Here is a 12,216-nt window from a genome sequence, read left to right as displayed (position 1 = left end):
TGGGTCAGGGTGAAGAAGTATCCCTGACAATGGAAACAGCAGGCATGAGGGCACTCCAAGTTCCAGAAACTGAAAGAAGCCTAGAGTGGCTGGAATACAATAAGCTAAGAGAGAAAATGGCAAGAGATGAGGCTGGAGAGCAGGGCAGGCCTCAAGAAGCCATGGGGTCTTCTTCACGTCTGCATTCCCCAGTACCTGGTACTTGGAAGACTCTCAATAAATATGTGGGAAAAAAATAATGAATAGAACCACAAGCCCTCACAATGCCTTCCTTACATGAAGAAATGAAGGAAGGTAGGCAGGGAAGGGTGGCATTGCTGATGACATATAAATGGTAGGCCAGAGAAAGAAAAGGCTAATTGAATATTAGCCGTATATAGTAGATGTCCTATATATATCTTAAATGTAGAGGATTGGAATAGTGATAATTACCTACAACTATTAAACTATATTACATTTATATTTATATAGTGGGCCTGAAAATTCATATTTCTGAAAAAGTGACTCTCACTGCTGTCATTACCACAAAAGTAAACACTTATATAAGGTTAGAAAATTACAGATGGGCAAAAAGGAAAAAAAAAGAAAATTCAGGAACTTATCATCCATACAGAACCACATTCTTCTCATCTTTTTTCAATGATATACATTTTTCTCTGCAAGAATCATAACTTTTGTATCTTTATCTTAGAACCTGGAACTATGCTAAACTCATCTAGGTGGGTTTGTTTTGTTTTGTTTTTGTAAATTCCATAGGCTTTTCTATATAAGCAATCATGTCATTTGCTAATAAAGACAGTTTTGTTGCTTCCTTTCTGATGTAGATGTTTTTTCATTCATTTTCTGGCCTTACCTCACTGCCTGGAAGCTCCAAGACAGCAGTGGTGAGGCGGTACTCCTGACTTGTTTCTGATCTTGGGGAGAAAGCATTTGGTCTTTCACCATTAAGTAAGCTGTTGGTTGTAGGGTTTTATTACAGATGCCCTTTATCAGGTTAATAAAGTTCCTCACTATTCCATTTATAAAGAATTTTTATCAGGAACCGATGCTGGATTTTGTCAAATTTTTTTCTTCTGCATCTGTTGAGATCATATGATTTTTCCTTTTTAAAGTCTGTTAATATGATAAATTATACTGATTCACTTTCGCCTGTTAAATCAACATGGCATTCCTGGAATTAACTCCACTTGAGTGATAATGCATTGTTCTTTTCATATATTGAATTCTATTTACTAAAATTTTAATTAAAAAATTTTACATCAAAAAAAATTTTTACATCTATGTTTATGAGAAATATTGAACTGTAGTTTTCTTATATCTTTGTCTGATTTGGTATCAGAGTAATACTGGCTTCATATAATGAGTTGGAAAGAATTCTCTCCTCTTCAATTTTCTGGAATAGTTTCAGCAAAATCAGTTTAGTAAAATTGGCCCAGTGAATCCATCTGGGCCTGGAGTTTTGAGGAAAGGTTTTTACAATAAATTGGATTTATCTTATACATATAGTACTACTCAGCTTATCTATTTTTTTCTTGAGTGTGTGCCTTTCAAGGAATAGGTCTATTTCATCTAACCTGCTGAATTTATTGGCATAAAGTTGTTTATAGTATTTCCTTATTATCTTTTAAACATCTACTAAGATTTGAAATGATGGTTATCTCTCCCTTTTTGGTTTTTCTTTACTTCTCTATGTTTTTCCTATTTTCAATTTCATTGGTTTCCATTCTTTATTATTTTACTTCTTCTGATTACTATGGTTTTAATTTGCTCTTTCTTTTTCTTACAGTTCTTAAGGTAGAAGCTAGTCACTGAATTGAAACCTTTTTTCTTTCCTAATACAAATATTTAATGCTATAAATTTCTCTATAGGTACTTCTTTAATAGCACCCCACAAATTTTGATATGCTGTTTTAGTTATCATTCAGCTCATAATACTTTGTAATGTCCTGTGTTTTCTTTGTACTGAGGGTAAATTAAAAGTATCTTAATTTCCTCATATTTGGAGATCTCCTAGATATCTTTGTTATTTCCAGTTTAATTCCACTGTGGTCAAAGAACATACACCATCTGACCAGAATCCCCTTAACTGTATTGAGACTTGTTCTATGACCCATTCTCATTTCAAAAGATGTATATTCTGCTGTTGTTCAGTGGAGTGTTTACTAAACGTCAGTTAGGATAAGTTGCCCAACAGTGTTCTTCAAACCATCTATATCCTTACTGATTTTCTTTCTACTTGCTCAATTATTGAGAGAGGTGCTGAAACTTCTGACTATAACTGTTCTTCCCATTTTTGCTTTAAGGATTTTGAAGCTGTTATTCATTACATGAATGTTTAGGATTGTTAAGTTCTCTTGATGAATTAATCTCTTTATCATTATGAAATGATCCTCTTTATTCCTAGTAATAATATTTGCTCCGAAATCTACTTAGTCTGATATTTATATTGCCACTTCAACTTTTCTTTCATTAGTATTAGCATGGTATACCTTATCCCATCCTTTGTACTTTTCATCTATTTGTATCTTTACGTTGAAAGTAGATTTCTTGTAGGGTCTTGCTTTTTATCCAATCTGACAATGTCTGCCTTTTAATTGAGGTGTTCACACTATTTAAGTTTAATGTGATTATTGCTATAGTTGGGTCATCTTGAAATTTGTTTCCTAACCATCCCATTTATTCTTTGTTCTACTTATCAAAAGTTGCCTTCTTTTCGGTTAACTGTATTGTTTTTATGATTCCATTTGATCTTCTTTGTTGGCTAATAAACTATGTACCTATTATGTTATTTTTATAATTGCTTTAGAGTTTATAATATACATGTTTCACTCATCACTGTCTAATTCAAATGATATTATGTCAATCCATGTATAGTTTAAGAACCTTATAACAATAGTATGTTTCTCCCTCCTGCTCTTTTTATTACTGTTACCTATTACTTTAGAATACATTGTTATTATTTTTGCTTTAAACATCCAATTATGTTTTCAGGAGATTTAAATAACAATTAAAGTAATTTATATTTACCCACATAAATGGGTAAAGGTGTTCTTCATTTCTTTGTATAGTTTCAGATTTCCATTCGGTATGGTTTCCCTTCTTTTTTGCATTTCTTTTAATGTAGGTCTGCTGGTAATAAATTCTTTCACTTTTTGTTTATCTGGGAGAAGTCTTTACTTGACCTTTGTTTTTGTTTTTTTTGTGGTACTCGGGCCTCTCACTGTTGTGGCCTCTCCCGTTGTGGAGCACAGGCTCCGGACGCGCAGGCTCAGCGGCCATGGCTCACAGGCCCAGCCGCTCCACGGCATGCGGGATCTTCCCGGACCGGGGCACGAACCCGTGTCCCCTGCATCAGCAGGCGGACTCTCAACCACTGCGCCACCAGGGAGGCCCTCACCTTTGTTTTTGAAGTAAATTTTCAGATGAGTTTTTTCTCTCAGTACCTGGAAGATGCTGTGCCACTATCTTCTTTGCATCGTCTCCTGTGAGAAACAGTGTGATTGCTGTCATCCTTATCTTTGATCCTCTGTATGCAATGTTTCTCCCCCTCTGGTTACTTTTCAGTTTTTTCTCGTTATCACTGCTTTTAAGCAATTTCATTATAATGTGCCTTGTAGTTTACTTCATATTTCTTGTGCTCAGGGTTTGTTGAGCTTTGTAAGTTTTCATCAAATTTAGAAATTTTTCAGCCGTTACTTCTGCTGTTAATCCCATCCAGTGTATTTTTCATCTCAGACATGGTAGTTTTAATTTCCAGAAGTTTGATTTTGATCTTTTTACATCTTCCATGTCTCTACTTTAACATAGTCAATATTCAGTCTTTTCTCTAGCTTCTTGAACATATGGTATATGGTAATAATAACCATTTTAATTTCTCTGCTCACCAACTCTATCATCTGTGTCATCTCTGGATCTGTTTCTATTCACTGTCTTTTCTCCTTATTATGGGTCATATTTTCCTGCTGCTTTACATGCTTGGTAAGTTTTGAGTGGATGCGTGGCTACTAGATTTTTACCTATTGAGTTCTGGATAATTTGTATTCCTATAAATATTCCTGAGCTTTCTTCTGGGATGCAATTATTCGGAAAGTTTGATCCTTTCTATTGTACAGTACCAGAACAGCATTACATCTAAGGCTGATTTTGCCCCACTACTAGAACAAAACCCTTCTCAATGCACTATTCGATACCCCAGGAATTTTCAGGTTTGACACTCTGGCTGATTAGAATATTCCTGGGCCCTGTTTTAGCTCAAGGTATTGTTCCCTCTAATCCTTTCAGGTAGCTTGTTCTCCTAATTTAATTTTATATTCTCAAAATTCAGCACCTTCAATGCAATATCATTAGGCCATTACATTAATGCATATACATCTAACAATTACTTCATAACAGTTTATACTCTGTTGTATTTCAAAAGAGTGGCAGGCAGGTTCTACATAGTATTAGTATACCCAAGTTTATGTAACTTTAAAATCTACCCTGCCTCTCTTCAAAACAGCACAGGTACCATAAGGCCTATGGTTTGAAATATCAATCAATCAAATCAAGCAAGCAATTAACAATAAGTAAGGAAGCCAAGTAGGAAAATAAATCTTTACAGAGCCACCAATTTAGAAAGGACAATTCTTTTTAAGAAAAGTTGACATAAAATTCCTTGAAGTAAAATTACATCTTGAAGTGAAAGAGATATAAAAGAAGTAAAAATAAATTTTTGCGACATGTCAGTCTTAATCAATTACTTACTTTACTAATATAATTTGATTGGGGGAGGGAAATATATGTCCTTAAGAATTTTGTTCCTTGTATTTCTGCTCAATTATTCTTTAGAACGCTACCTTGCCCTATCCCACCTACATAATGCAATTCGGCCAGAGGGAAACAGCAAATGACCTATCTTTATACAATTGAAAAAATTAATGAATTAATGGTCTAGATGATAAAACAATCCCACGGCTAAGACTGTCTATGTGCTTCATTTATTTATTTTTAAAGCACGGTCTTACATCAGTCTTCCAGGAATTGAGGTCAGCAAAGTTCATACACACATTTCTGGTCAAGAAATCTCTAACCACACATAAAGCTGCTTATGAGCTTACTGGTGTAGCACTTTTAACGAAGATAGCATCACTACCACCAAAGGAAAAAAATATGACAGAAAGAACACCACATGTACCAAAGCCAAAACACTGTGAAGCCAGAAATCAACAAAAGATTGAAAGCTACACAAACAAGGATTTCCCAGAGGTTCCCCAACCCAGAGAATTTTACAAAGATACCAAATCCTAAGCCTGGATATTCTGGTTTAGTAGGTCTGAGTGCTACCAGAAATGTTTTGTTTTAAACAACAAAGGTGAACCTGATGCAAGAAATTCAGATTTACATTTTGGAACCTCCAGTGGGACTCAGTTCTAAGGCACAAATGAATATCTGTGAAAATCCACAATAACATGGGTTTATCTAATACTACCTATTTCTAAATAGAGAAGAGCAAAATGGGAATGACGAGAGCAGCTTTATTAAACAAATTAAGTTTAATAAGAACAGAGTACAACATCTGCAATAGTCACTTAGGGATGTGTTGAGTTAATGAATAACCTAAGTTTACAGAAGCAAAACTTGTTTTGTTTTTCAAAAATATCTATTATGTAGAAAGAGTCATCATATTAATACCACATCTTGATTCACTGATGCCTTGATTCATTCATTCAGCAACTGTATCCTGAGTGCATACCTTTGTTCTCTGTGCTAAGGACAAAACATGAACAAAACTGAGAAGCCGTCATGGCGCTTACAAATCTTTTCTTTTCTTTTTTTTTTACATCTTTATTGGAGTATAATTGCTTTACAATGGTGTGTTAGTTTCTGCTTTGTAACAAAGTGAATCAGTTGCAGACAAGGCACAAACAGGTGGCCAGAGAAGACCCTTACTCTATTGTTGGGGGGAGGGGGTTCTTTTTCCTGGGAGGCTGCAGGGCACATTGTGGTCAAGGTACTGACAGATAAGAGGAGTGGGGATTAATACACTTAAGTAATCTATTGTTATAAGTGTAATGGGCTCCTTTCTCGAATTAATGGTGGCCAGTAGAAATTAAGTACCTAACAAGGAGGACAGGAAAGGGAGAAACTGAGGCAAGCCAGGAGAGGTAAAAGGGGGAAAAGCAAAAACAAATTTTTTAAAAAAGGCAAAAAACCATTGACTTCTAGATGAGGCTGAGTCAAGGACAAGGAACTTGAAATCAGAGCTATCATGAAGTCCACAGTCCAAGCCCACACACAGCTGCTGTATGAAATTTCAGAATCAATATGTTGTCATATTTACCTACGTTTACATTTTAGCAAGGGCAAGTAAATCATTTACCCATATTTTCTTCCTATACCTCTGACAGAATAAACAAAATGATCAATGTATCTCTAAGGGCCCAGGTATGTGGTAACACTGCCATTCAAATTCTACAGATCTCTCTTTATTTCGGTGACCTTGTTTTTTCTACTGCTCTGTCATAAGTGCCTAGAAAGTGTTCTATAAAAAACTGGATGAATAGGTGGGTGGATGAAGCAAGTCCACAGAGATACAGAAGTCAAAAGGAAATAGGCAAAGTCTCTTCTGTGATCTCCCGCCCCTGATGTGTTCAGAATCTCAGGAGCAGTAGTAGGAATGCCCAGGGCTGACCCACAAATTCAAAGAACATGGGGAACTGGCATTTGCTATGTAAGAGAAAACGGGCTAGAAGCTAGAGAAAGTCCAAAGGGTAGAGCCTAAGACAAAGGCAGAAAAGAACAAGCTGATCAGCAACTAAGAGCAAGCCAGACTGGTCACTGACCTAAAGAGATGACCAAAAAGTCTGACCTAAAGAGATGACCAAAAAGTCAGCATTTGGAAGTGGAAGAAGTTATTATGAGGTGCCTGTGGCCTGTCCAGGATCAGTTGGTAGAGCAAGTAAGGGTGCCAAGGCATTACAGAACATCATCTTTAATTCTGAAGAGACTTCTAAAAGGTAAAAACCTTTAGTACAGCATCTCAATTTCAACTGCACCGAGTATGGCCCTCAAGGCTTGGAGGGGTAAGGCATGTTTGTCTTTGTACATCCAGGACACAGAATGTACACAGAAGAGAGTGTGCCTGAGCCCTAAGACACCTGAGAAAGACAAGGAAGTACCAACAAAAGGAGAGGGGAGGGGGGAGGATGCATAGGGAATGGAGTTCCAGAGCTAAGTAAACAAAGTGTTTCAAAAAGGAAAGTGTGGGCAACTGTGTCAAATGTTACATCTGTGCAAGTGGTGACCTTGACCAGGTGCTATGCCTGCAGTCAGTGCAAACAAGAAAAAGAAAGGAAAGGAAGTAGAGTGTAGATAACGCTTCTAAGGAGTTCTGCTTACTAGGAGGAGCAGCAAAAAAGGTTCTCAGGGAGGAATGTGAGATTAGCTTTTGCCGTGGTTATTACTTTTTGTTTTAAAGATGAGAGCATTGTAGCATGTCTCAAGCTGATGGGAATAATCATGCAGGAGAGAAATGGAACACCTGGATGGAACAATTGCTGGGGTGATGCCCACGAGGAGCAATGGATGGGCTTCAGTGCCTATCAGAGAGGCTGGTCAGGGAGGTGAAGTTTATCCATGCAAGTGGGAGGAAGCAGAATTAATGGGGCATACGTGCCCTTAGGTTAGTGCATGTGGAAGTGGGAACATGTAAAAACATCTCAGTGAAATAGGAAAATACCACTCATCATCAATCTGCTGAGGATGAGGAAGGGGAAGAAAGTGTTATTAATTTAAAAATAGAAAGTAAGTAATAATCATCCAAACAAGTGGGAAATGAATAGACTAGAGAAATGTAGTAGGATTTCCAGTCAGCACTAAAGGCTCTCACATAAGAGTAATGATGATGACCTTTACGCCTGAGTGCAGGGTGAAGGAACCTAGAAAAGAGAAGACAAAGCATGGGAGGAATAAAATGTTTCTTTGTGCCTATCCTTCAGAGAGGAGAATCTATAGGAAGGAGCAGAAAAGTAAGCAGTCAGTTTTCAGCCATTTGCTTTTCTCCCTTGGATATATATACATTTCAACTTTTCAGCATGTACATAGTACTTAATGTCTATGTATATGTTTTAAAGCAGAGAAATTAAGAACTTACTCCAAGCTAATTGCCTATCTTTAAGGTGATGGAAATATTAAACTTATCATCCCCTATATTGCTTCTTTTACCACCTTGTTCTTATTTTACTCTGAAATCTATTACTTTTATAAAAAGAAAAAACTTAGAAGAAAAATTTATAAATCTATGGTAAAAACAAAGCCAAAGTGCCACAATATGTTAATATCTGCAGACAGATGGAAACCACACTCCAAATACTGGCAATCTTCAATATATAAATGACTTAAAAGTAACTCATACAGACCCCTTGCCCCCAAGCTAATCATAGCAAGGCTTGTTTAGTTCTGATGGACATACTCCCTTTCCTCTGTTCTCCCTAATCTTGCCTAAACTATAGAAGGCTCCCACCTCACCCCAGGCCCACCACTTATTCCTTTACTGGAGTTACCACCGTAAAAAAGTTTGAGAAAAATCACAGCAGGAAACATCTATCTAGCATTAGATAGGGCAAGAACTGCTTGCTCCCTGCAGAGTTACTTTGCCATTATTCCCCAGATCCAACGACATCTAAAAGTGTTTCTAGTACTAGAAAGGACTGAGAAGAGCAGTAGAAAGGTTCTACTGGGCAATATTTAATAAACATAATTAGATTCAGAAACACTGAAGGAAATGGTCCCCCAAAAATAAAATATAAATGAGAAAAAAATAGATGGGACTGTCTACTCCAGGTTTTAAGATGTGAGCAATGTCATATCCTAAATTACTTCCAACAGCTTATACTGGTTTGAAATGAAGATTGAATGTTTTCACCTTAAGTTTATAATAATTCAGATTTGAAAGAGGTGTGACAGTAAAATTCATTCTACAACAGGTAAACATTTCTAAACTTTAGCATTAGAACAGTATCATTCTCTTAAATTCATGCTTTAAACTTGGTATACCTTCAACAAAATTTACAAATAGAGCACACAAATCAAAGATTATATTTTAAATAATAGTTAACTACAAAATGGAAGGCTATCCTCAATGCTGTTCATCAACCAATTTTTCCTGCTGTTTGCACTTTCAATCAAAATCTGTTAACACAAAAATTTGTTAACCCAAGGTTATATAGAAACAAGAGGACTTAAATACTGGCAAAAATTAAGTATTTAAACAATTGTATTCCAGATGGGGGATAGAGACTAAAGACCTAAAAGAAATGAAGACACCAAAAGAACCCCCAAATAATGCAGAGCCTCCGTTAATTTATATCTGAACTTGCTCCCCTCCCTCACAGAAAGATGAGGCCAATATTTACCCCAAATTTTTTAAATTGTATGTGAAATAAGTGGGTAAAGAACAAGTGAGTATAAACAAGCCTGCAACTAAATACTAAAAATATTATTTTCCTGCAGGTTACTGGTGTTAGAGCTGCCCATGTGAAGAATTAACGGAAAATTCAGTCATTAATGGGACTTAGGAAAAATCCAAATACTGTAATTTAAATCAAAGTCATTCTCTAAATGAGGTAATTTAGCATTAATACTGAATTACAGGTAAGTTTAGGAGTATCTAACTAAATTAGAGCTGTGGTGTTACCTAAGAAATTACAACATGTGAATGGAGCTGGTGCAAATACTTGCTGGCTTATAGAGTCCACTGAAGTTCTGTATACTATGTAAAAATGGAACGCCCCCAGATCTACTTCCTTTTTATCTGTCACCTATCATAGGACCTCTATGAAATCCAGTGTGCCACACTCAGCACAGTGTTTTTGATCATGACACTTTCTCATTAAACATATCTGTTCACTCACATGATTACAAATAATTGGCTTCCCAATAGCAAAATTCCTTCTCACCTGTCTCTGATGATCCAGATCTGCTTTATTACCAATTAAAATCATTGGAAACTCATCACGATCCTTTACTCTGAGAATCTGTCTTTGAAACTTATAGATTTCTTCAAAACTAAAAACACAAAAACAAATTAATCAATTTGGTCAACTATCAGAATTCAGAGTCCCATGCTCCATATACTACTTTATTACTTTTCCTTTTTCTATAAAAATAAGAATGCAAATTCAATGAAACAGTGATCTAGACATGAATAGGAGACCTACAATTGAATATTGATACAAACCTGCCTCTATCTGTGACTGAAAAGACCAACAAGAAACCCTCGCCAGTTCTCATATACTGTTCTCTCATAGCTCCAAACTCCTCTTGTCCCGCTGTATCCAGAACTAAAGAAAAAACAAGAAATGTAATTATGTTCGTGTTTTCATCTTACAAAAATGGCTTCCTCACAAGGGCAGGCCCAGTTAAACTGGGTCCTCTGGAGCACACCATACTTAGTATAATTTAAAAAATGGCATTCTCCTTTTAGTACTTTATTCAATGCTAAAGACAAATATATTCTAATGGCAGACAGTTTCAGAGTTATCTTCATCAGTGCAGGTTGATTTTGTACTTAGACTGTATTAGCATAGCAATTACAAGGTTAAGAATATCAAATACACCTAGGCAGACAGTCAGATAACCTCTGAAGTCTCTTGGATGTTTACCTCCTCCATGAAAAGAACTGAAAAAGATACCTGTAAATTCAAGAAAGAAATGCTCATCCACCCCACCCCCCAAATACCATACTGAATGTACAGATGCTAATGTATTTCTTGATCTCTGTGAATAAAAGAATCATACAAGTTAAAAGAAAAGGGCTTTCTTTTGTGGAGAGGTGGAAAGTTTAGCCAAGCACAAAACACTTTGTTAAGGCCTCTGTGCTATAAACTCTAAGCAAGTTAGCAAATGTTGAAGCTTTTCTATATTTACTTCACCCATTTCAGCCTTCATCAAAAGGTAGGAAGAGCCGAAACCTCATGTTTTTTCCAAATGTCCCAACAAACACAACTTCAGCAAGTTACAGTGACATGACCAATTTCACCAGAACAAGCTCAATCCAATTATTTTACATAACATTTACTGAGGAATATTTAAATTGCCTAATACGCAGATTCATCAATCAAAACTAATGAAAGAGATGGGCTTATATTCAAGATCATCTAACATTTCAATTGTAGTATTTAACCTAGCAAAACATCAAAGCTTACTTTTAAAAATATGATACGTGAACCATCAAATAAAGGAAGATTACTTACTATCTAGCCGGGCTGCCCGGTCATCTATCACGCACTGCTTTGTGTAGGAATCCTCAATGGTTGGATCATAATCCGTTACAAAATAGGACTGTAAGAAAAAGAACCTTATTTTAAAATTTATGTTTACCTGCCCAAGTACCAATGGAACTTTATCCAGAATTAATCAAAATAATTTCACTGTATTAAGGTTTATCCTACTATGTCAATTCCCCATTAAATGAAGTCTATTCCGAGCAGGTTTCAAGTAGAGAAAGGGTACTAAATATCTCTGAATTTTCATACCTGAAATATGCAAGAGGACTGTAAAAGATCTACTACAGTAGATCTTTTTTTTTTCATAATAACTTATATACACCTAAGACTCTAGATCTCTAATTCCAGAAAAACTAGAAAAACACAGTAAGCTATAATTCAGGTCTATCTGCAACCCAATGGCAGGCATCAGTCCTTAGAACAAAGCAGTTTGAAACAAATAGGATAACACAAAGTCTGCCTGATTCAATGCCTCATCTTCTTTTCTCCACTTTTCGCACACCTTGTCTTAGAGTTCCCTTTCAGCTGCCTTGTGTATTATCCTAAGGAAATGATTTCACAATTTTTTTTCATCTTTGTGGATCTCAAACTTATTCTTTCACTAATATTTTTGTTAGTTTTTCATCTTAACTTCTATTTCTTCTTCTGTTAGCAAAGCCACCCCACTGTTATCTTATGATATCATCACCAGAAGGAGGGCAGTTAAGGTAGCAGAGTAAGAAGGGAAGAGTCTTAGCGAACCACTTAATGTTTGTATATTACATTTCACAATCTTTTTTTAAAGGTTTTAAAAAGAATCTGAAAGACAACTTATTTCCCCCTTCATACAAAAGGGCACTAACTAGGACACTGACATCAGTTCTGAGTATCTCCTTCGCGCTCGCTCGCTCTCTCTCTCGCGCGCGCTCTCTCTCTCTCTCTCTCTCTCTCTCTCTCTCTCTCTCTCTCTCTC

General features: G+C 36.1%; 1 protein-coding gene across 3 annotated transcripts in view; it reads right to left on the bottom strand.

Moving 5' to 3' along the window:
- The window catches only part of RRAS2 (RAS related 2), a 71,050-nt gene that overhangs the window by 4,156 nt on the left and 54,678 nt on the right, over window positions 1-12,216 (bottom strand). For all 3 annotated transcript variants that reach the window (XM_027115307.1, XM_027115308.1, XM_027115306.1), the window contains 3 exons: window positions 11,232-11,319; window positions 10,217-10,319; window positions 9,936-10,044 (listed from right to left, as the gene is read on the bottom strand). In XM_027115307.1, the coding sequence (XP_026971108.1) occupies window positions 9,936-10,044; window positions 10,217-10,319; window positions 11,232-11,319 (300 nt within the window). Of the gene's footprint in view, window positions 1-9,935; window positions 10,045-10,216; window positions 10,320-11,231; window positions 11,320-12,216 lie in introns of those variants that run through there.

This window comes from Aethalodelphis obliquidens, unplaced genomic scaffold (assembly GCF_003676395.1).
Source record: "Aethalodelphis obliquidens isolate GAN/ISIS:26980383/991018 unplaced genomic scaffold, ASM367639v1 scaffold14, whole genome shotgun sequence".
NCBI lineage: Eukaryota > Metazoa > Chordata > Mammalia > Artiodactyla > Delphinidae > Aethalodelphis > Aethalodelphis obliquidens.
The sequence above is the reverse complement of the archived record's forward strand: the minus strand, read 5'-3'. Positions and strand labels throughout refer to the sequence as shown.